The following is a 23910-nucleotide window of genomic DNA, read 5'->3' on the forward strand; positions in this document are numbered from 1 at the left end:
ACTAAACCTTGGTGAATCATCATTCACCAGGACCAAGAGATGGGGTTGCTATTCAAGTGATTATTGTCTACAGTGACAAACCTCATTCATCTTTTCTTCAAACTCTGCTAAAGCTCGAGAGCCTTTCTTCTTTTTTTCCAATTGTTCTTTCACTTCTTCCCTACACAACAAAAAGATTGCATGAATTAATTTTAAAGAAACAAAATTGTTTAATTTTGAACAGCACATGTATAATGAATCTCATATAATCTATCCCATGGGATAATGAGTTTGACTTTTCTTCAGCCAACAATGAGCTTTAAAAGATATGTGTCTTCTTATATCATTGTGGGACTCATTCACAAAGTTACTTGTGCACCTGGTTTCTGTACAAAATCATAATTTAGAAGTGTAAATTATACCACTGATGTTACACCACTTAATATTACAACAATAGTGCAGACTTTCTTCTGCATCTGTTCACAAATGAGAGATTAGGGCATTCCAAGGTGGTGTTACCTACCAAAATAGGTAAACACTCAAAATGTGTAGTTCTGTGGGTATTCACAAACATTTCTGCATATATTTCCACAAATTATATATTTTTAGCAATGTATTCCTCTCAATGGAAGAAGCAAGTCTGTATCTATGGAATGTGAAGTACCACCCCAAAACTGTGGACAATGTTTAGGGAAAGGGTTTTTCTCTAACAAAAAAAGGTAGTTCTTGAAGGAGGAACAACAAATGGCCATCATTTGGGACTCGTGGCAGTTTGTGGATTTCAGGTTCCCACTAGTACTTCTACTAGTATGCTTCAAAATCTCTGAAGTCCAGAATTTTACGGACATTGTTGGCATTACTCTTAGACTGTAATGTTTTAACTGTTCAGCTGGTAACTGCATGTGTGCACCTACAAAATGATGCATGTTCTTTTTTAATGTATCGAGTTGGATAAGAAAAAAAATAAGTAGAGTAAAAGCTTTTTTTTAAGCGCGGGTAGGAGGAGCAATATGGAGAGCGCAGGTGGGGGAAGCATCACAGAGGAAGCGGTAGAGGGAAACATCAAAGAAGGCACAGGTTGGGTGAAAACAACAGAGGGCGGAAGAGGAGCAAAGAAGCAATGGGGAGAGACAGCAACCTGGAGCAGGTTGGGAGAAGTACATGGGTGGAACAGCAACACTGAGGGAGAAATACATAAGGTTAGGGAACCATGGAGGGGGCAGAAGAAAAGCCCAGGGGTGACAGAGAGCATCACAGAATTTGACAGGGAGGGGGTGTAGGTACAGGAGAGAGACAGCTGGAAATCACATGCACTCTACTAGTTTACTCAAAAAAGAAAAAAGTAGTGCTTGAACTGCAAGCAGTGGAAGAATCAGGTAATTAAGTCTAATGCACCAGGGGATGGACAAATACAAGAAGGAGGAAAGCCCACACAAATCAATGAGTAAAAAAGCTAGGAAATGAGAACGACCAATAAAACAACCAATATTAAACAATTAATGAGTTCCAAGCTAGCAATATGTCTTTTCACTAATGACAGTTTGTGATGTCTGTTTTTCCTTACCACGTGGGTCTTGGTCTATTGAGGTAGTCCTGTATAGTAGGTCCGCCGGATGCCGATGGACCTCGAGATCGGGCCATGGCTATGGGGTTCATGTAAGCCTTAAAAATAAAAAAAATAAAAATGAAAAGTGCACACATATACTTGTACTTTCCTCATGAACAATTGACAAACATCCAAAAATGACACATTTCTTATTACTTTACATTATTTGTGTCACTGATAATTAACTGGTTAATATAGCATGATAGCAATAACATATACCATGAGGGTAATAATGTGCAGGAAGCAATTCTGCTATGTAGATCAAGGTGACAGGACACTGGAAAGGCTCAATAAAGTGTGAACAAATAATTTCAAAATAGAGGGCTTTTGTTTAGATCACGCCTACAATAGTTTTTCATATGTTGCCTACCTAAAATAACAGTCAGGTGAAATAACAAAACAGACGCTCTGCGTGTGCCTTTTAGTAATATTCCAACAACTGCATTTAACTGAGCGCAGTCTAGCTGTCATTAGAAAAGAGTTACATGCCCAAGCAAGCCGCTATTTGTAACAATTGTATATCCAACAATATGTGACTCACTAGGAGTGAGGGACCTCAGATCTCTGTAGCATGGTTGCACAACTCTGTTGGGCACACTATAAACAGGATTTATTAGTAACACCAGTCAGATGGCTTCAATCATCAGGGACACTTTACCCCAATCCAGTTTTTTTCTAGTTTAGAGCTTTGGTCCATTGGGTTTAATGAGATGAGCCACTACAAGATGCATTGCTACCTGGTAGGTAAGCACTGCTGCTCTTACTGAATCACTATTTAAAAAATAAAAATTGCCCAACATTGAGTTCCTTGCATCGTGGAGATCTTAGCCCCATGTTACTCCTATTTAATGTATCTCATTATTTTAATTCAAGTGATTGTATAGTGCTATATTATCTTAGCTGGTCTTTTCAATGTACTAGTTGATTCACTAGTTTTAATTTGTTTTATTTTCACTGTAGCGGTGTAGTGAAAGAAAGCCATCACTAAGCTGAAACAGCCAGGCTGTAGTTTTCTTTTTATTAGGCCCCAGACATTTCTTTCAATTCAAAGTGGTGGTGGCTTGTGATTGCCTTGTAGCACCACGTTTACTCTTTCCATGCACCAGCCTGCTCAAGCCATGGAATCCCATAAAACAGGAACAGCGGCACATGTACGGAGTGTGCATGTCAGTGCGCGGCAAAGGCAAACCAATCTGTGCCCATCTGCCACTCAAACTCGCCCAGTGTCTGACCCCCCTCTGGTCAATAGTTGATTTAATCCTAAAAGGCTCTCCATAAACCTCCGACAGCTAATCTCATTGTTAAATTAACACAAACAATGCAGTGAGCTAAGCATAGGAGTGATGTGCGTACGAGTGAGAGGTAAAAAATTGGGTGAGCTGTTGGATCCTGCACCATGGAGACGGTGTAACACTTTTACTGGAGCTGCAAAGAAGCAGTGTGGCAGTTCAATGTGGACTGTGTTAAAAAAACAATCATCTGCAATGCAACAGGTCTCACATTTGCTTGAATTAGAGCTAATGGTGCAGTAAATTCTTACGTAGACTTTCCTTGCCACATAAATTGGTCAACCCTGCCTCATTATACGGTATTTTTCTGCCACATAATTCCTGTGGCCCTGCATATAACTCTAGTACTTCCATTTACCTTCTTCCTCTATCTGCAGCAAAAAGTTTAAATGTTGCCATTGAGCATCCTAATTTAAATTTGCCATGCTAATTCCGATAGAATACCACTTTCACCACCCCACCATCAGAGTTGCTGGCTGGCTAACACAACTTCCCAAAAAAAGACACAAGACAGCCAGGGAGGAGTAACGAGAGAAATAAACTACAAAGGTCACCCAAACATACAGTATCAAGACCAATTTAGGGACACGCACGAAGACCTTAGAACAGCATTAGATGTCCTTTTACTTAAGAAAGAAAAAAAACGGGGTAGGGAAGGAGTACTACATGTAAATGGATATTACATAGTGCCACACGCAAGGATTGGTAAACAGTTTGAAGGCAACAGTGGCAGCGAACTTGGCCATGAGTGGTTAAGCAATTGTGCAAAGAGGAAGGACATGGTGATTGTTTCAAACAGGTCCTCCTGTTGGAAACTGGATGGATGGCGGGGCTTGGTGCAAGGAAGGCTGCCTGCCTTTCACAAACTGGCTGTCGGTGGAAACATGTGGGTGACAGGAGCACTTGAAATGATATTAAAACAGATGTTTTGCAGCCTCATTATAACAAAAACAAATCAACCCTGTTGCCCATGAACAATAACCTGCTCCTCCCTGCGCAGAATTTGCAGACCTCCATTTCTAGCTCCATCTGACAAAATACATGTGCAAGCAGTAGAACAGGATAAAAACAAATTTAACAGCTACGATACAAAGCCTTCGCTTTGCAGGATTTCACCATAACTGCCAACATTCACTCCTGCCCCCCAACCCTCACGTACATCTTTAAAGGGCGAATTAGCTTTAAAGTTGCACGCGAAAGTTAAAAAAAAAAATTAAAAAAATAAATAAAGTTGAAGTGTATAACGAGAAACTAACTTGCCACTACATTGCTGGCTCAAAACATCAGACACTGACAAAGCAAAGAGAGGTGGTTTTTATTTTTATTTGCAGTGAAATATCTGTGTGTTGAATATGGTAAACGTAATGAGTTTTGTTGTCAACAACTAGTGTAAGAGGCTATTAGTTAGCCCTTGCTGGTACTCTCAGGAAAGGGTGCATGGAATATATGGGTATAGAAAGGCTTTAACTGGGATAAAAAACAAGCTGAAGCATTTCTGCTCTCCTGCCGCCATTGAGTGCGAAGGAAAGAAAAAGGAAACTGTGGCGTAACTGGTGCTCATGCAAAGCGCTAAAATACCGCTAAACGAGTTCGCGCTGTAGGAAAGTACAAAGCAGTATTGAGCGCGAAGGGGACAGACAAAAGAAACTAGTGTAAGAGGATACTAGACCTTGTTGGTACTCTCAGGAGAGGGTGCAAGGAATGAATGGGCATGGAAAGGGCTCTAGGTAGCATAAAACACAAGCCAAATCATTTATGCTCTCCCGCTGCAATGAAGCGCGAATGGGAGACAAACGAAAAAAGTAGTTACCCCCACACTGAGATATGTCGGAAATCGTGCAATTATTTATTTAACTGGGTCAGTCTACAAGGCATAACAAACCAACCTCAAGGCGGGACAAACGTAGAGCATTTACTAATTACATCAAGGGATTTTTGAAAGGCAAGTCCACAAACGAATTAAAATGATGGGCGTGAGGTGAACGTGGCTAAAGCCCAGAGAATGCTATGCTCCACCTAAAAAGGCTGGTAAGTGAAGGTCAAAAGGGAAGAAAGGTACAATAGTTTTAACATCCACAAGTAAAAAAAAATGCATGCATGCCACTGCAAAGTGACGCAAATGGCAAAGGATGTGTTCAGGATACGCTGAACTAAGTTAGTATAATCAATGAGGAAAGGGATGGTAGAAGGCTGCACCGTGACATTTAAAGAGCTAACGGAGAGCATAAACTGAAGCAATCATTGCGGATAAACACACAACTGGCTTTGTACTGTTCCCAGTTGAGTAATTCAATAAATACAAAGGAAAGCGTACAAGAATTTTCTTTCTTTTTTTTTTTTTTACACCGAACAGAAACACAAGGAACAAGAACAAAGCAGTTACTTCTGCCCACTGAGACATCCATGTTGCCTATATTAAAAATATTTAAAGCAAGCAGACATGCTTGCAGTGTACACAAAAGCCTCCATGCCATTTCCATATTCATTTCCCCCTTCCAGGCAGAGACCTCCCCAGGCACCCTCGAGGAAGACAGATTTGGTGAAATGAATGACAGCAAAATGAGCAGTCCATATGTAGAGTTCACTACAAAATGATTATGCATGTGCCAAGCCATTACCAAACTCCACCAGGTTAGCTTCACATAGAACCTTGCTATGCCAGAGGGTAAGTATTCCTATAAGGCAGGCAAGAGCAAGCACCAATGTGCATCTTATATTCAACACATGATACCCAGAGAAGGGTATTTTGAGTAAGAAAACATAGTGGATTCTATGCAAACCGCACTCCCTGTACTCCCCTTGAGGTTTAGGTTTCAGAAATGTATGAGGTAGGTTTCTCAGGGTGCCAAATGATTCAACGCCCAAACACTGCCACTACTAACATTGCCAAAATACGTGACTTTGAAATTGAAAATACTGACATTTCCTTGTTGAGCTTTGTGGCCTTTTCTTTGTTGAGTGTAAGGGCCCACCCACAGAAGTGGAGTACCATTTTATCAACAAATGTTGTATCAGGAGAAACGAGGAAACAAATAATAGTACAACATTTGGGATTAACAATTACATTTCACTCCATTTTGGCTTACACATGTAAGCTGGAGTTAGACCTGTCATTCCTAGAGGTGGTTTTCCTACCACACATTTTGCCTACTTACCTCCACATTATGCTGGATTTTTTGCTTTTGTTGGAGACAGGACTCTCTGCACTTTACCACTGCTCCCCAGTGCTAAAATGATTGTGCTCACTGCCCTAAAATGGTTTGATTGGTATATAACTAACGGCCGTATTTCATTTACTTATAATTCCCATGTAGAGTGGTATACCATATACTCAGGGCCTGTTAATTAAATGCTAACAGTGAGCCTGCAGCAGTTATTGTGCCATCCACTTAAGGGGCCCTCCAAAACATGGCCCAGGCCCGCCACTGTAGCATGAACGCAGTGTCCCACTGTCATGGCGACTTGGCATTTAAGCCCCCTTGCCAAGCCCTAAACTCCCCTTTTATTAAATATGTTACCCTTAAGGTAGGCCCTAAGTAGACCATAGAGCAATGTGATGTGTACTCAAGAGGTTGGACAACTACTTTTAAGTTTTACAAGTCCTGGTGGTGAAAAACTCTCAAACTTGTCTTTCACTACTCTGAGGACTACTCCTCCCACTGGATAACATTGAGGATTCCTTATTACATTTAATATGTTGTAATTCCTAATTGGGAGGAGGTCCATATTTCATGTTTGGTATCTACAAAATTGTAATGATAAACCCTCTCTAATGGCTAAGTTTGATTTTTCATTACAATTTTGAAAATGCCACTTTTAGACATTTGGCACTTTCCTGCCCTTAGCTCTTTGTGCGTGCAGCCTGTCTTGGGTATCATGACAGTGTGCTGACAGACTTTGCAAATTCCTCCTAGTCAGGCACACAATAGAGGATTAGATGTGCCTGAATGGGCCATCTGCTTGCAGGATGAAGGGCTGAGGCGAGCACAGCCCCATTTACACCTGAATAGCTGTGCTCTGACTTCACACAAAGGGTCTAACCACCACGTATTGTAACTGCAGCCAGCTTAGAGCCAGGGCAGGGAAGCCCGTGCATTTCAAAGACACTGTCTAGAAGCTTCTCCCACCTTCCAGAACCTCTAGGACCTTCAGACCCACTCTTCAGTTCACTACTGGATCTGTGGAAGGACTCCCAGAGGACTGCTTGCTGCTCTAACCTGCTGGGCATTCTGCCCGACTGCTGCGGTACCTAGGAGGACAGCTTTGCTGCCTGCAGCCTACCTTGAGCCCTTAGAGGGAACACTGCTGCTGAGTCCTTCACCTACATCTGCACCCAGGACTACTAGAAGGAGTGACTCCAATGGCTAGTTTGCTAGCCTCCTGTTCAGAGCCATAGGGACATAAAAAGTTCCCACCATCTTGAACCGGTACCTGGACCGAGCCTGAGTGAGTCCTGACCCCTAAGAGGTGTCCCACCAGCCCTGTACCCTTGCTTGTGGTGCTAATGATGCCCAGATGGTAAATTTCCAAAACTGAGGATTTAGACAAAATTTGGCCAGAAAGTACTCTGAGAACTAGGAGACTGGGACCAACCTGCTCGCCTCTCCGTCCGACGTGTACCGCCAGTAGGATTGACTTTGTAGCTTCTATCACTATGGTCTTTTCTGCAGCAGCAAGTCCATTTTAGTGGTCCTTCGTCAAATGGGTATCAGGCCTTGTGGAACTGCCTTCTGCCTCATCACGCTGGAGTTTTTCCACTTCCATTTTTCAGACTGAGTCCAAACGTAGGAATCTTTACTGCTGCTTCCAACCAAGGCTGTCAGACAACACACCCTCCTTGGACACTTCCTGCAGTCTTACCCTGCTGAACTTTACTTTCTCAAACACTTTTTTTCAGAAATTATTCCAAGCCCAAAAGTAATCACTGACCGGTACCAACCCACTTCTTGTATCCGGACCGCGCTCCATCATGGTCAGCCTTAACATTAGACTTTGTCCCAGTCTCGCACCACTAGATGTTTTAGGTGCTATTTTGAACCTTAGAATTAAAAAAATCATAACCCTGGTTCAACCGATTGGATTTATTTGTTTTGGTGTCAAATAATTTACTGAAATTTACTCTAAATTCATTTGGGATTTTTTTGTGTTGTGTTTTCAATTTGTTACTGTTTGTGTGCTGCATACTTTACACATTGCCTCCAAGTTAAGCCGGACTGCTTTTTGTACCAAGCTAACCAGGGTTGAGCACAGGTTAATTTAGTGACCTTTTTTCGTTCACCCTGCAAGGGATCGTGGCTGTTGCTTGAGCAAGGTTCACTCCCTAGACACCCAACAAACAACTTTTTCACAGCTAGTATGCAAGAAGGAATACATTTTGCAATATATCCTCTGAATCACTTATTATGGGTAACTACAAATTCAGAACTTCACAAATAATCTCTATTCCTATACTCATTATCTTGAGCATATTTTTTTTAAAATGTATAGGTTTCTTCATGCCCATTTTTCATTCATTCAACTTCACCACATGAACTGATAAATGGTCGGTTCACAATGAAAATTCATTGTACACAACAAACAAACACTATATACCGCTGCTACAAGAAGAGTCCGATAGACGTAACAGAATATTAGTTTTGTAAATAAGACACTTGGGCACAAAAAGGAAAGCTACGGGTCAACCATTGACATCCATTTCTAGTCTTTCCTTCTTATTTTTAATAGTTTTCATTATCAAGGATTAATTTATTTGAGAAGACAATGAGTGATTTACACAAATGACCCTTTGATGGATTCAGAGATTTTTATTTTTTCAGAATTGTACAGCTTTTCAGATTCACCTATTAATTTCACACCCTTTTCTTTTTATGAACACAAACCTTCAGACCTTATTTCTGTACTGGCAATTTAATCTCCTGGTTCTGTGGAGCCCTGCAGAGAGCAACTGGGTGCTTGGTAGGCATATTTTCCTCCTTTGTAAGCCTCCATTTTTATGACCCTGAGCCCACTACTCATTACAGGAACGCAACCTTCTGCACCAGTTAAAATAACGGTTTCGGCCTGGACAAGCAGCGGATGTGTCAAAGGCAAGCCCCTCTGCACCAGTCCATGTTCATGGCCAGGACCAGCCTCTCTGCCCACTTTTAACAAAAAATGCAGCACATTTTTTATTCCCCATGGAAACTTAAAGATGTAGGAGCATTTTTGGGCAGTAAAAGCCAATTTAAAGGTATAATCTATCTTCGGGCACTATGTTGCATGAAATGCTACATAATGTGAAATGTTACAGGCGAGTCGTGTCCGAATTTTAACTGAATAAGGATTTCCAAATGTACTTTCACTGGAGAAATAGTACTGAACCACAAAGTCATAGTTTAATGGGGTGTATTTTAAATTAATAATCACTTGCTAAACATGCTCCAGTGTTCCAATTTCATTTCACACAATGTAGAAACGCAATGTAATGTACAATCGCTGTTTAAAAGATAACAATGACTTTATAACTACACTCTTCTTGGATGATTACCTGAACCTTGATGCAATAGTCATCTCCTTCTAGTTGGGGCGATTTTAACACAATCTCTGAACCCCAAAGAAACATAAGAGGTCTGATGAAAAAGGACAACAGAGCTTGGAATGTAACCAAATTAACTATACCCTATATAAGAAAGATATTTCCAGCTTCTCTCGGGGGCGATTATACCACAACCTTTGACCTTTGAACCCCCAAAAAACATGTGCGATCTGATGAAAGAGGAAGCTAGGGCTTGGAATGTCCTCAAATTAACTACACCGATATAAAAAAGATAACTCCAGCTGCTTTACAATTAGGGCTATTTGCTCTTACATATGGATTATGGGTATTTAACAGTTGCTCACGCTCTGATCACATTCCTAGACATACTTTCAAGAGGGCCATGAGTAAAAGCAGAATTGATTATATCATGTTTGATCTACAATTATATGCAAACATGGGGGATAGGAGGGTTGTGGATAGGGCAGATAGCGATCACAATGCCCTCATGTTAACACTGATAGGCCTTCCTATTCATGATATGGCGGTGACTGCTGTTCAGTCAACTCCCATCTTCCAATCTAACAATAGAAAGAACATTAGATGGCCATGTATTCAAGATTGCCCTGAAAAAATATGCTGACATTTATGGAACTGCTGCTCATTAACTAGAACCATATTATAATATCCCTTCCAATATGATCCCCATTCTATCCATTCATGGTTGTATGGTAGATCGCCTGAAAGATTACTTTTCCAAATTCGTTTCATCGTATAAATATGCAGCTGTCAGAACCAGTTGGTTCAATACTTCATGCAGAAGGCCAAGTCAGAGTTCATAAAAGCAATCAAGGGGGGCATGAAAGATGTAATTACAGCTGCTAGGAAAAAGAACAAGCTCATCCAGATAACCAGTAAGAGTGAGTGGGAGGAGGAAAAGTGGTGTGATGTAACTAACAATTAAACAAATACAAAAAACAAGGAATTCTGGCATCTCGTAGCACATGGCACTAGCGACCTCATAAAGGTAGATGAGTTTCAAATCCAGCCAGAGGTACGCCTTAAGCATTATAAGGATCTGTATTAGTCAATTAACTGGGATGCTGGCCCCCATCATAATATTGGTAGACCTTTAAGAAGCACAAAGGAGAGAAATTTGAACCATATTGTTTTCATGTTAGATGAGACTGTGATGGCAATTAACACAGTGAAGAAAGGTAGCGCAGCAGGACTAGACATAATCCCGGCTGACCTATATTGCTCACAACAAACTATATGGGAGTCAATCTTAATTTACTTACAAATGCAACTGCAGCTGGCTCTGCTGTTCCCGTCACTTGAAGAGGGCCTGAAATCATCCCAATTTTTAAGAAAGGTTCTAAAGACAATCCAGCTATTTGCTGACATATCAGCCTCATTGATACCCCCTAAAAAAATCTTCAGCAAACAGAACCTAGAAAGAGTCCAGGATTAGATGCAAGAAGCAGGAGTTTTTTCCCCATTTGCAGGCTGGGTTTATGGAAAACACTATTAAAACTGACCAAGTCTTCCGCTTCTCCCTTCTGGTTGGAAGACTGTTAGGTTGAGACATGAGCACCTTTACGTGGTCTTTGTTGACTTGAGGGCAGCTTTCGACCTTGTTCTTAGGGGGAAGCATTGCCTGGTTCTCCACAAAATGGGCTTGCCAGATCCGTTGCTACCCCTCATTGTACGACTGTATAGTAACAGCAGCGCACAGTTAGATGGGGTGGGGAGAGGGGGTACTGACAGACAGAATTTCAATTGAAAGAGGCGTTCGCCAAGGTTCTGCCTTGGCACCAACCCGGTTTTCTCTTTATATTAATGGGGTAATTGAGCATTTAAACAACTGCAACAATGATTCCCCCCAAACTGAATGGTGAGGAAATCCCTGCCCTCCTTTTTGTTGACGATACCCTTTTACTATCAAAAACCCCAGGTGGTCTGCAAACCTTGCTATCGAAATTCTTTAGTTTATGCAATTTGTTTGCACTAGAAATAAATAATAATAAAACAACGATGATGGCTTTCAACCCACCTACATCCTTCAATGGAAAAATATATACGCAAGGTGTTCCCCGGGAGGGAGTGGAAGCAGTTTGATTACCTTGGGGTTGGATTGACTAATACTCTTTTGTGGTCGGTGCAAACCATCAAAAGCAAGGTGCTCCTGCTACACAGGGCTGGGACTACATTGAGGGCTTTCAAATCTACTTTCGGCCTCTATCAAAAGCAATGAAGATCTTTGTGCAAAAGCAGTCAGTGCAGCTCTATATGGTTCTGAAGTGTGGAGTTTTAATAATGAATCCCAGGTGACAACAACTGATAATAGATTTGCTTAATCTCTTACTGGGCTTACACAAATCACACCCATGATGCCATTAAGATTGGATTTTGCACAACATATCTCACACCACGAATCTTCAACCTCTCTTGTATTGGTTAAGGTTGACAAACGATCTGACACATTATCAACTGTGCTCAAGGAGCTAAAAGACCTGAATGTTGGGGATAGAACACGCTGGCTCACATCTTTTAAGACCTGGCTCTTCTCTCTTGGTATGAGTGATTTGAAGTAACCCATCAATATGTAACATGGGCATAGTAAAAGAACTGAAGAGCAGATATTGGGCATTTGTCAGCAACAAGTGTTATCTAAAGTCCTCTTTAGGTAGTCTGACAGAAAACTTTCTTGATCTAAAATGTGTATCACATTTTGAACACTTTCTCGAGAAGATCGAGACTCCAGAAAGAGCCTTATACTTGAAATAAACAAGTTCAGGAGCAGTTAGAGAGTGCAATCAAGAATATCCTGTGTATCCCCTCCTTGAAACAGTAGCACATTATGTATTTCTGCCCAGCATATGCCAGTATCAGGAAATCTTCGTTGGCCACTGTCTGCAGACAATTGGGAGTGTAACTGTCCTTAGGGTTTTAACTACAGACAGTAATGATTTATATGTGTATGCTGTGGCCAAATACTTGCACAAAGCCTGAAGATGATGACAAGTTCTGTGCTATGCAATTGCGCTTACGAGATTATTAAGGACTGGTGACCTTTACATATGAATATATAACATATTGTTATGTGTTCAAGGCAGTCAAAAAGTTGTGGATCTTGGTCATGTCTGATTTGACTCAGTTGTGGAAGTGATGTGTTATAGGGATTGAATTTAATGGACGACAACCTCTACTCCCACCTTGTCTTATGCATGCTTAAGCTTATGGGAGCGACCCTTGACCCAAGGGTAGGTCGCTCCCCCTGCCGCTGCAGCTCCTCCAAGTTCCCGAGTTCCTGTGTTCCTGAGACCCACCTAACTGTAAGTACCCCCCTCCTCCCAGCCCCTCGCCCTGCCCCGCGCCACTCACCTTCTCTCCTGCTCCTGCTTCTTTTCCTCCTCTCTGTCTCTTCCTCCTCGCCCCCCCTCTGCAATCTTCTTCTGTGTTCTTCTGTTCTTCTCTTCTGTTCTTCCCTTCTGTTCTTCTGTGTTCTTCCGGTCTTCTGTGTTCTTCTTCTCTGTTCTTCTCGGTGCTTCTGTGTTCTTCTTCTCGGTTCTTCTCTGTTCTTCTCTGTTCTTCTCTGTTCTTCTGTGTTCTTCTGTGTTCTTCTGCTCTTCCGATCTTCTGTGCTTCTGTCTTCTGTTCTTCTGTCTTCTGCTCTTCCGGTCTTCCGTTCTTCTGTTCTTCTGTTCTTCTGTCTTCTGCTCTTCTGTTCTTCTGTTCTTCTGTCTTCTGTCTTCTGTTCTCCTGTCTTCGGCTCTTCTACCTCCTCCGTCTTCTTCCCCCGAGCCTGCCCTCCTGCTCCTTCCTCATCCCCCTCCCTCACTCGCCTCCCCCTCTCTCACCCCTAGCTAACCCGTTCGCTATCTACCTCCCTCACTCCTCCTATCTTCCTATCTCTCTAGCTCCCTATCTCACTATCTAACTCCCCCACTCTCCACCTCCTCCTACCTACCTATCTGTCTATCTATCTATTTCCCTATCTATCGACTTCTCTATCTATTTTCTCTATCTATTTCTCTATCTCTCCCCCCCTCCCGCCACCCCCTCTACTACCTATCTCCCTATCCTCTCACTCTACCTCTCTCCCTCACCCACCTCTACAACCCCCCCTCCCCTATCTTCACAACCCTACTCCTATCTCTCTCCCTAATCTCCAAACCTCCTAACACTCACCCTCCTCCACCCTAAACCCCCTCCCCCAGCTCCTCTCACTCTACCTGTCCCCCCCCCTCCCTCGCGCTTTCCCGCCGCGACCTCCTGCACGCCCCCGCCCCCCAGCTCCCATTCGCCCCCAGCTGACCCCTCCCCCCCCCCCCCTCCTACCTCTTATGGCGGCCGCTGCGCGACAGTGGTAGCGACCCTTGACCCAAGGGTAGGTCGCTCCCCCTGCCGCTGCAGCTCCTCCAAGTTCCCGAGTTCCTGTGTTCCTGAGACCCACCTAACTGTAAGTACCCCCCTCCTCCCAGCCCCTCGCCCTGCCCCGCGCCACTCACCTTCTCTCCTGCTCCTGCTTCTTTTCCTCCTCTCTGTCTCTTCCTCCTCGCCCCCCCTCTGCAATCTTCTTCTGTGTTCTTCTGTTCTTCTCTTCTGTTCTTCCCTTCTGTTCTTCTGTGTTCTTCCGGTCTTCTGTGTTCTTCTTCTCTGTTCTTCTCGGTGCTTCTGTGTTCTTCTCTGTTCTTCTGCTCTTCCGATCTTCTGTGCTTCTGTCTTCTGTTCTTCTGCTCTTCTGCTCTTCTGTTCTTCTGTTCTTCTGTTCTTCCGGTCTTCTGTTCTTCGGCTCTTCTACCTCCTCCGTCTTCTTCCCCCGAGCCTGCCCTCCTGCTCCTTCCTCATCCCCCTCCCTCACTCGCCTCCCCCTCTCTCACCCCTAGCTAACCCGTTCGCTATCTACCTCCCTCACTCCTCCTATCTTCCTATCTCTCTAGCTCCCTATCTCACTATCTAACTCCCCCACTCTCCACCTCCTCCTACCTACCTATCTGTCTATCTATCTATTTCCCTATCTATCGACTTCTCTATCTATTTTCTCTATCTATTTCTCTATCTCTCCCCCCCTCCCGCCACCCCCTCTACTACCTATCTCCCTATCCTCTCACTCTACCTCTCTCCCTCACCCACCTCTACAACCCCCCCTCCCCTATCTTCACAACCCTACTCCTATCTCTCTCCCTAATCTCCAAACCTCCTAACACTCACCCTCCTCCACCCTAAACCCCCTCCCCCAGCTCCTCTCACTCTACCTGTCCCCCCCCTCCCTCGCGCTTTCCCGCCGCGACCTCCTGCACGCCCCCGCCCCCCAGCTCCCATTCGCCCCCAGCTGACCCCTCCCCCCCCCTCCTACCTCTTATGGCGCCCGTCCGCGCCTGGCCCGCGCCCAGCGCCACGACCCCTGGTCCCCAGCTCCCCCAAGCCCCGCTGATCCGCTACGACCCCACCACCCTCCACGCCCTCAACCCAGGGCGCTCCAAAACCTGCTTCCTAGCTCACCCCAAACGCACCCATTGACCCTTCGCCTGCAACTCCTGCAAACGCATCTTCCACCACGCAACTACCACGACCACAAGCCCACGCGCCATCAACCACCTCAAGTGCATCCTGATCAACGCTCGTTCCGTCCACAAGCACGCCGTTGAACTTTGGGACCTCCTGGACTCCACAGCCCCGGACGTCGCCTTCATCACGGAGACATGGATGAACGCCTCCTCTGCTCCAGACATCGCTACCGCCATCCCCGAAGGCTACAAGATCTCCAGAAAAGACCGCACCAACCAAGTAGGAGGAGGTGTCGCCATCATCTTCAAAGACTCCATCAGCGTCACCACCTCCACCGAAGACCCCCCCCTCGCCGCTGAACACCTGCATTTTCAGATTCGCACCGACCCAAGGACCACCCTCAGAGGATCCCTCGTCTACCGTCCTCCCGGACCTCGCGCCTCTTTCAGCGACGCCATCGCCGACTTCATCTCCCCGCACGCCCTCGCCTCACCGGACTACATCCTCCTAGGCGACCTCAACTTCCATCTGGAACAAAACAACGACCCCAACACCACCACCCTGCTCGACAACCTCGCCAACCTCGGCCTCAAACAACTGGTGAACACCGCCACCCACATCGCCGGACACACGCTCGACCCTATCTTCTCCGCCAGCAAACACGTCTTCTTCAGCCACACCTCTGCCCTACACTGGACCGACCACAGCTGCGTCCACTTCACATTCCGACGCGAGACCTCCCACCTCCGCACTCAACCCATCCCTCATCGACAGTGGAACAAGATCCCTGAAGAGCAACTCTTCTCCGCTCTCGCCGCCAACCAACCCACCCTCACCACCGACCCCAACGACGCAGCTCTCAACCTCACAAACTGGATCTCCAACTGCGCTGACAACCTTGCTCCCCTCAAACGCACGCATCGACAGACCAACACCAAAAAACCTCTCTGGTTCTCTGACACCCTCAAAGAATCAAAGAAAACTTGTCGTGCCCTTGAGAAGGCCTGGCGCAAGGACCACACCGCTGACAACATGACCGCCCTCAAGAACGCTACACGCGAACACCACCACCTGATCCGCACTGCCAAAAGGAACTTTTTCACCGACAGACTAGACAAAAACAGCCACAACAGCAGAGAACTCTTCAGCATCGTCAAAGAGTTCTCCAACCCCAGCGCCAGCGCCAACGCCGTCACGCCCTCACAGGATTTGTGCGAATCCCTCGCCACTTTCTTCCATCACAAGATCAGCGACCTCCACGACAGCTTCGGACACCAGACCCAACCATACACCACTGAACCCGCTTCCCCGGACATCACCCTCAACAACTGGACCCACATCAACACGGAAGAAACCAAATCCATCATGAACTCTATCCACTCCGGCGCCCCTTCGGACCCCTGCCCACACTTCATCTTTAACAAAGCCGACGACATCATCGCCCCGCACCTCCAGACCGTCATCAACTCTTCTTTTTCTTCTGCTACCTTCCCCGAATGCTGGAAGCACGCTGAAGTCAACGCCCTACTAAAGAAACCTACGGCTGACCCAAGCGACCTCAAAAACTTCCGCCCCATCTCTCTTCTACCTTTCCCAGCCAAGGTAATAGAAAAGACCGTCAACAAACAGCTGACCACCTTCCTGGAAGACAACAACCTGCTCGACCCTTCACAAACCGGATTCCGAACCAACCACAGCACGGAAACCGCCCTCATCTCAGTCACAGACGACATCAGAACCCTGATGGACAACGGTGAAACAGTCGCCCTCATTCTCCTCGACCTCTCGGCTGCCTTTGACACCGTCTGTCACCGCACCCTAATCACCCGCCTACGCTCCACCGGGATCCAAGGCCAGGCCCTGGACTGGATCGCCTCCTTCCTCGCTAACCGCTCCCAAAGAGTTTACCTCCCTCCGTTTCGCTCAGAACTCACCAAGATCATCTGCGGCGTACCTCAAGGCTCATCGCTCAGCCCGACACTCTTCAATGTCTACATGAGCCCCCTCGCCGACATCGTACGCAAGCACGACATCATCATCACCTCCTACGCCGACGACACCCAACTTGTACTCTCCCTCACCAAGGACCCCGCCAGCGCCAAGACCAACCTACAAGAGGGTATGAAGGACGTCGCAGATTGGATGAGGCTCAGCCGCCTAAAGCTGAACTCTGAAAAAACGGAAGTCCTCATCCTCGGCAACACCCCGTCCGCCTGGGACGACTCCTGGTGGCCCACGGCCCTCGGCACCGCACCGACCCCCGCAGACCACGCCCGCAACCTCGGCTTCATCTTGGACCCTCTTCTCACCATGACCAAGCAAGTCAACGCCGTGTCCTCCGCCTGCTTCCTCACTCTCCGCATGCTCCGTAAGATCTTCCGCTGGATCCCCGCCGACACCAGAAAAACCGTGACCCACGCCCTCGTCACGAGCCGCCTGGACTACGGCAACACCCTCTACGCCGGGACCACAGCCAAACTCCAAAACCGCCTGCAACGCATCCAAAACGCCTCGGCCCTCCTCATCCTCGACGTACCCCGCAACAGCCACATCTCCGCACACCTGAGACACCTGCATTGGCTCCCAGTCAGCAAAAGGATCACCTTCCGTCTTCTCACCCACGCACACAAAGCCCTCCACAACAAGGGACCGGAATACCTCAACAGACGCCTCAGCTTCTACGTCCCCACCCGCCCCCTCCGCTCCGCTGGCCTCGCACTTGCTGCCGTCCCTCGCACCCGCCGCTCCACGGCGGGTGGGAGATCTTTCTCCTTCCTGGCGGCCAAGACCTGGAACTCCCTCCCCACCAGCCTCAGGACCACCCAGGACCACTCCGCTTTCCGGAGACTCCTAAAGACTTGGCTGTTCGAGCAGCGATAACCCCCCCTTTTCCCCCTAGCGCCTTGAGACCCGCACGGGTGAGTAGCGCGCTTTATAAATGTTAATGATTTGATTTGATTTGATTTAATTTATATTTTTTATCACTGTTGCCTGTTATTTTCCGAGACTCCTTCCAGTGCTCTACTTTTACACTGATGGTGTTATCAGAAGCAGAAGGTATGGATTTAAACCTTAAAACTAACCAACAAGACTCCTTTTTAGGAGCATTCATTTATAGGCATCCTTGACAAACAGCTGTTTTTATTAACTCATTATGTGAGGCCACTGTATATCACTGTATACAGGATACTAATTTTACAATTTTGGGTGGTTTTTATTTTCACATAAACAATAAGAATGCTACATATGCTCAATTTTTAGACATGTTTCCAGCTCTTAACTTGAAACAATTACTTCTTTCACCTACACATTCAGCAGGCCATTTGTTTAGAAATGGTGCCTACCATCATTGGACACAGAGTAGATAAAATTTGAGAAATGACTTGGTCAGATCATTCTGCAGTTAAACATAATAATCAGACAACTTCAGCTATTAGTTCTCATCTAAAAAATGGGACATAATTAAGGATCAGTTTTATATAAACAGATTAGAGAGCGCTCTACCAAAATTAAGTGGTAAAATTGAAGCTGATACGAAATATGTTAAACTAATGGCTAAAGCAGGCAATGAATATGTTAGCTCCACCTGTTTTTAGCTCTACCCCCTCCCCACCACCACAAAATAACAAACCAAGACAACACAATGGCTTCATTCGGAACAAGCAAGAGAAAGGAGAAAATTCAAAGACCTAAAGCAAAAATGGAGGACGAACTATGGGGCAGAAGATAAAGTAAAATACAAGGTATCGCTCAGGAAATGTATTCAAAATTGTTCAAACAAATATTTTTGCTACTAGAATTAATAATGCATAAAAAGAAGATTTCATTACATTTTTCAAATAACCAACCTTTTTTGTTTGTTTTTGCAACTAAAAGCCTGCAGCATGGAGGGTAAACCCTCAGTACAGTTGTGTAACAATCTTTTCATATTTTGTTTAAAGACAAAACAAATCTTCAAGCAGATTTTGACATAACCAACTAAGAAAACTGATTGGACACCCACTCAAACTACGTTTAAAAAAATAAAAAAAAACATTTTCTAAATTTACAAAAATTAGCCTTCAGCAGACAGAACAAGCTATTAGAGTCTGTAAATCTGGGTCCCTTGCAGACATTTGTCCAAGGGTGTTTACTAAAGCAGCTGCAATTCTAAATCCAATGAATAATGTTTTGTTTATTAATTAATTGTACATCACTTGTGCCAGATCTTTTTGTGAGGCATACATTTTTACTGTATTAAGTTTCGTAAGTCAACGTTTACTTGGATAAGGCTGAAATCCCTAGCTGGATTCTTAGTTAGCAGTGGATTGAGTTGTACCGTTTGTTATAGAATGCAGCATCTCAGTTACTAATGGTCAATTAATAGGTGGAACAGACCGATTTGAGTTCCTACTTGATAAGTTAATGGAGGCTGATGAAGAGCAGTGGTTCCAACCTGTGGTCCGGGGACTACTGGGGTCCGCGACTGTTTAGAAGATTATATGATATTAACAGAATAGGTCCCCAGCTTTCAGTAAAGACTCACTGGGTCCCCTGGATTACAATAAAGATTCATTGGGGGTCCCCAGTTTCCAGTAATGATAAAGTGGGGGTCCACAGAAGTCAAAAGGTTGGGAACCACTGAGTGTGAGGTGAAGTCACTGTCATGGTTGGTTTAAAATCAGACTTGATTTTTGATGGTAATAATTGCAATACATCTATAATGTAATTAATATGTTAACTATGTTTGTTTCAGAGACATTCAAGGTCCTGTCAATTATTCATCTCAATTTGAAGTTTCCTTGTAAAATGTGTAATTCAGTTTTATGTTTCTTGTTTGGCTAAAGCAGTTAATTGATTAATTAGAGTGTCTGGCATTCTGGTTAGAGATGAACTTATTACTCTCATTGCCTTTATTACTGGGTATGCCGGAGGGGGGAGTTCTTTGTCGATATGATGCCCAAAGTTTTTATTTGTCTGAAGATTTAGGGCCTCATTAAGAGTTTGGCGGTTGGACAAACTGACCGCCAAACTTGCATCATACCAGTGGCATCCCCCCAAGTGTATTACAATGTTCCCACCGGGCTGACCAGCGGGGACATTGCATTATGTGTTTCCATCGGGAATAGTGTTACGATATTGGCCTCAGCTCCTTTAAAGGAGCCAAGTCCAATACTGTAGCACACCACCACCATCTAAATGCACACTGTGTTTTCTGATGGTGCCGGGCAGGGGCACTCCTCTGGGCCCCCCCGGCAGTAGCTTTTCACCAGCCATTTCCTGGTGGGTCCCTGCCATGGAAAAGCTGGCAGAAAGCGGATCTAAGCACAGCAGCCCTGCCAAGTACCATGCATCAAGGATTAGACTAATTCAATTTAGTCCTCATCACCACACTAAAATGCATTAGTCACGATTTACAGAGATTCGTGACACTGTGGGGATTATGAAAGCATTAATAATAGCAGCCAGTGCACGCTTTGTCTGCCTGTGATGCAGTGCCGCCCTGCTTAACTCAAGCAGATCCTTGCCTCCACCACATCTTCAACAAGGCCAGCCTGGGCTTACTAATTGTTATGGTGATCAACACTCTTACATATTTATGCACTGTTTCCGCAGCATAAAATAAAGCTTTGCTCTGGAGCGTCACACTCTAAGAGAAAAACATGAGGATCCAGCGGTGGGCCAGACAGAGCATTCAGCGACAGAGAGGGTGAATTTAACCATCATAAACAACAGCAAGCGACAGAGCCAGTCTCACGTGAATCCGGCACATTCTCTTACTTTCTGCGCACACTGCGGCATATCAGTGTGGCCTAAGCCACAGCTCCAGTGTTTCTTAATTGATCTTCTGACTTGTGCCACTCATCCCAGATAAGTAGCGGAAAGCAGTGGCAGAGACTGACCCCAGAATGGACACTCACTCACTGATAAGATTGGACGTGGCAGGTACAGAGCAGGATATTTAGCAGCACAGGGGAGAGCTATAATATGCCTCTGTCCACTTCCTACTCCTGGTCCCAAGCCACCTTCCCCCAGACTGCACTGGGCAGATTACATTACACATTTTACTTGTTTCAGAGCATATATGGCTCATGTGGAGGGAGTTAGAGGTGTTTCGCTTTCTTCTCCAAGCCGAGGCTATTTGAGTCACACGCGGCTGAGTGAGGAGAGCTAAGGTGAGCGAATGACTTGATCATCCGCTGCAAACAGCCATAGCACACAAGCCTGTCTGCTGCTGCAGCAGTGGCCCCACCATCACGGCCTTGCCAAAGAACTTGGAATTTAAAATGCTCGAGGCAAGCTCTCAGCCTGGCAGACACAGTACAGTCCCAAGACATTTCTGAACCTGCAGTCTAGTAAGGTGAGTAACGCACTTTTGTCTGCACTGAAGTTCACTAGTCACATCTCTGCAGCATGCGTGTTACCATACTAGGCAGCCCTTCCAGTTAGTTATACTGACAACCAGAAGCATGTTTTCCTTTAATTTATATTTCAGACGCACTGCACAAATGGGTTGTTTTACACAGAGAAAGAATGTGTGGTACATACAACAAACATTGCCAGGTTAGCAAATAAAGCGCTTCTGTTTTCATCAATATAAAAAAATATATAATTTTTTTTAAAGGCAGTATGAAAACAGAAAGAAGATTAAGCAAACACTCCTCCCATGCCAGTTTACCATTTACCTTAATGTAAAAGCTAAACTGTCAGCATCCTATGATATGGCTTTGCTCGAACACCATGCACTAAAGCAAGTGTTTAAATAAATGATCTGTTTCATTTTGAATCTGCCGAGGTCATAAAGTAATAAATAGGCCCCCCAAAAATGCAAGAGCATAAATCATACAAGTTAAAGAAATGGACGGGAATTGCATTTGTAACACTGCAAAACCTCAGTCAGTTAATGCAATCAATGCAGATATTTTGTGTGCAACTAGAGTGAAATGGAATTGAGTTCTGATTGAAACAGTGAAGAATAGGGACATCAGTATTGTAGGCCACTGCAAAATGTGCAGACACTTAGGGCCAGATGTAGCAAGCAGTTTTGCCCATTCTATGTCTATGGGAAAATGTGTTTGTACATATGGCCCTAAGGCCCTTATTACAAGTCTGGCGGTCCTGGGACTGCCAGGCTCGCTGTGGCAGTCGGACTGCCACCAAAGCAGCATTCCAGCCTACAAATTAGCACCGTGGTGGAGCCACCAAGGTTCGACTGCCGGCACCGCCAGGTTGCCGCCGGTTGACGAGTCCCCTCTCCACCGGATTTGCATGGTGGTTTCACCGCCACGCACAGGCTGGTGGGGGTGGGGTTCCAAGGGCCCACATGGACAGCCTGTTGTGCTTTTCACTGCCTGAATTACAGGCAGTGAAGAGCGAGATGGGTGCCGTCGCACCCCATGCACCGCAACATTGCTGCCGGATCGATTACAAGCCAGCCTCAATGTTTTGGCCTCTTTCCTGCTGGCCAAGCGGGAAACTCGCAATAGGGCCAGCGGGTGGAAAACGAGTGGTGGTTTTCCGTCCTAAAGAGTTTGCCGGGCGGCCTCCACCACCCGCCAAACTCAAAACGAGGGCCTTAATGTTCATCTGTAGGTTAGAGTTCTTCCATTTCAGGGGTTCAAGATATTTTAGATCTTCTCATTGCTCAAAAATATGTAATTTATTATATTTATCTCTTTCCGTGCACTTCATTGCCTGATTTTACTCGTGAGAAAGGGGCACTTTAAGTGTCACACATTTGGCAATTGAATGTGCACCAAAGCCATAGAAATGTTACACAGAAGCATGTCACACGTATGCAATCTGAAAACTTGCCAGCTAACGCACAGTCAGTACCCAAACACACATGCTTGAAGCCCTGCTTTGAGGAACTGCCTTGAATGTAAATCAGATAGCTTTTAGTGTAGAATGTAGTAGTTATACATATATTTGCAAATATACCCTGTTGTTACTACACCGTTTATATGTGGAGTTACCATATGGATGCTCGTGCATCTGTTATGTATCTTCGATCTGTGGAACAGTTGGTTTGGTTCTTAGAACTCCGAGCGGCATTTGCCCTGGGTCATGAGAGCCAACCAGGTGTTCTCCGGTTGTGGGTTTGCTATTTTCAAGAAGATACAAAGACGAAACGATGTACTGCCCGCTTGTCTCTGGATTGCCTCATTTTATACCACACCCCATATTTCATTTTGGTACCAGAAGTGGGGTGAATTTGTGGGACGACAAGCAAACCCACCAATGTGCAGGATCTGTGCCAATGCGCAGGAGCTGAGGTTTGGAAAAGAAAGCTGACTGTCAGAAGAAAATAAGTGTTTTCCTGACTGTACAGGTAGGTACATTGGATGATTTGTCTGCTCTCGGAGGGTGAGTTACAGAGATGTAGTATTTCACGTCTTGCACCGTTTTGGCCTTGCACTTATGCTCAGCAGTTAATAGTTCACCTGATTGTTTCCATTTCAACTCCTGCCTCTGGAGCATTCTTTCCACACTCTCCCCATGTCACACACAGAACGCAGTGCACCTCTTCAGCTCGGCGTCCCCTCTTCAAAGGAGGCACTGCGTGACCCCAGCACTCTGTGTCATCACGTCACCAGCCATCTTAGGAGGATTTCACTTCGCTGAATATTTATATACATTGAGAAAGAAGGAGTTCCAATGTGTTGCATGCGTGCTGATGAATTTACAGGGACGCTTCCAGTATTTTAAACATGTTTATACGCATGGCAATGGGTTTACAGTGATGTTTCCTGTTTTTTTGGGTTTTTTTTAACCCCAGTTATTAACTGTTTCTTTTGGTCTACGTTTATTATTTCGTTTTAATTTTCTGATCTTTCATTGGGACTTTAGGTGATAATTCACTACTCTGTCAACATGGCAAATTCACAAGGTATTGAGCAAGTGCCCCCATTTTTACAAAAAAAACAGAAAAACAGAGATTAGATGGAGGGAGTGGCTTTGGATATTTGAGAACTGCATTACCACTATTGATGTAAATGATTATTCAACCACTTGGGGTGGGCAGGTCA

At 45.0% G+C, this 23910-nt stretch overlaps 1 protein-coding gene across 4 annotated transcripts in view; it reads right to left on the reverse strand.

Annotated features, from left to right (window-relative positions):
• Positions 1 to 23910, reverse strand: part of FAM133B (family with sequence similarity 133 member B) — a 130239-nt gene that overhangs the window by 100315 nt on the left and 6014 nt on the right. For all 4 annotated transcript variants that reach the window (XM_069211651.1, XM_069211650.1, XM_069211649.1 and 1 more), the window contains 2 exons: positions 1544 to 1641; positions 82 to 160 (listed from right to left, as the gene is read on the reverse strand). In XM_069211651.1, coding sequence (XP_069067752.1) covers positions 82 to 160; positions 1544 to 1641 — 177 coding nt within the window. The remainder of the gene's footprint in view (positions 1 to 81; positions 161 to 1543; positions 1642 to 23910) is intronic.

This window comes from Pleurodeles waltl, chromosome 10 (assembly GCF_031143425.1).
Source record: "Pleurodeles waltl isolate 20211129_DDA chromosome 10, aPleWal1.hap1.20221129, whole genome shotgun sequence".
Classification (NCBI taxonomy): Eukaryota; Metazoa; Chordata; class Amphibia; order Caudata; family Salamandridae; genus Pleurodeles; species Pleurodeles waltl.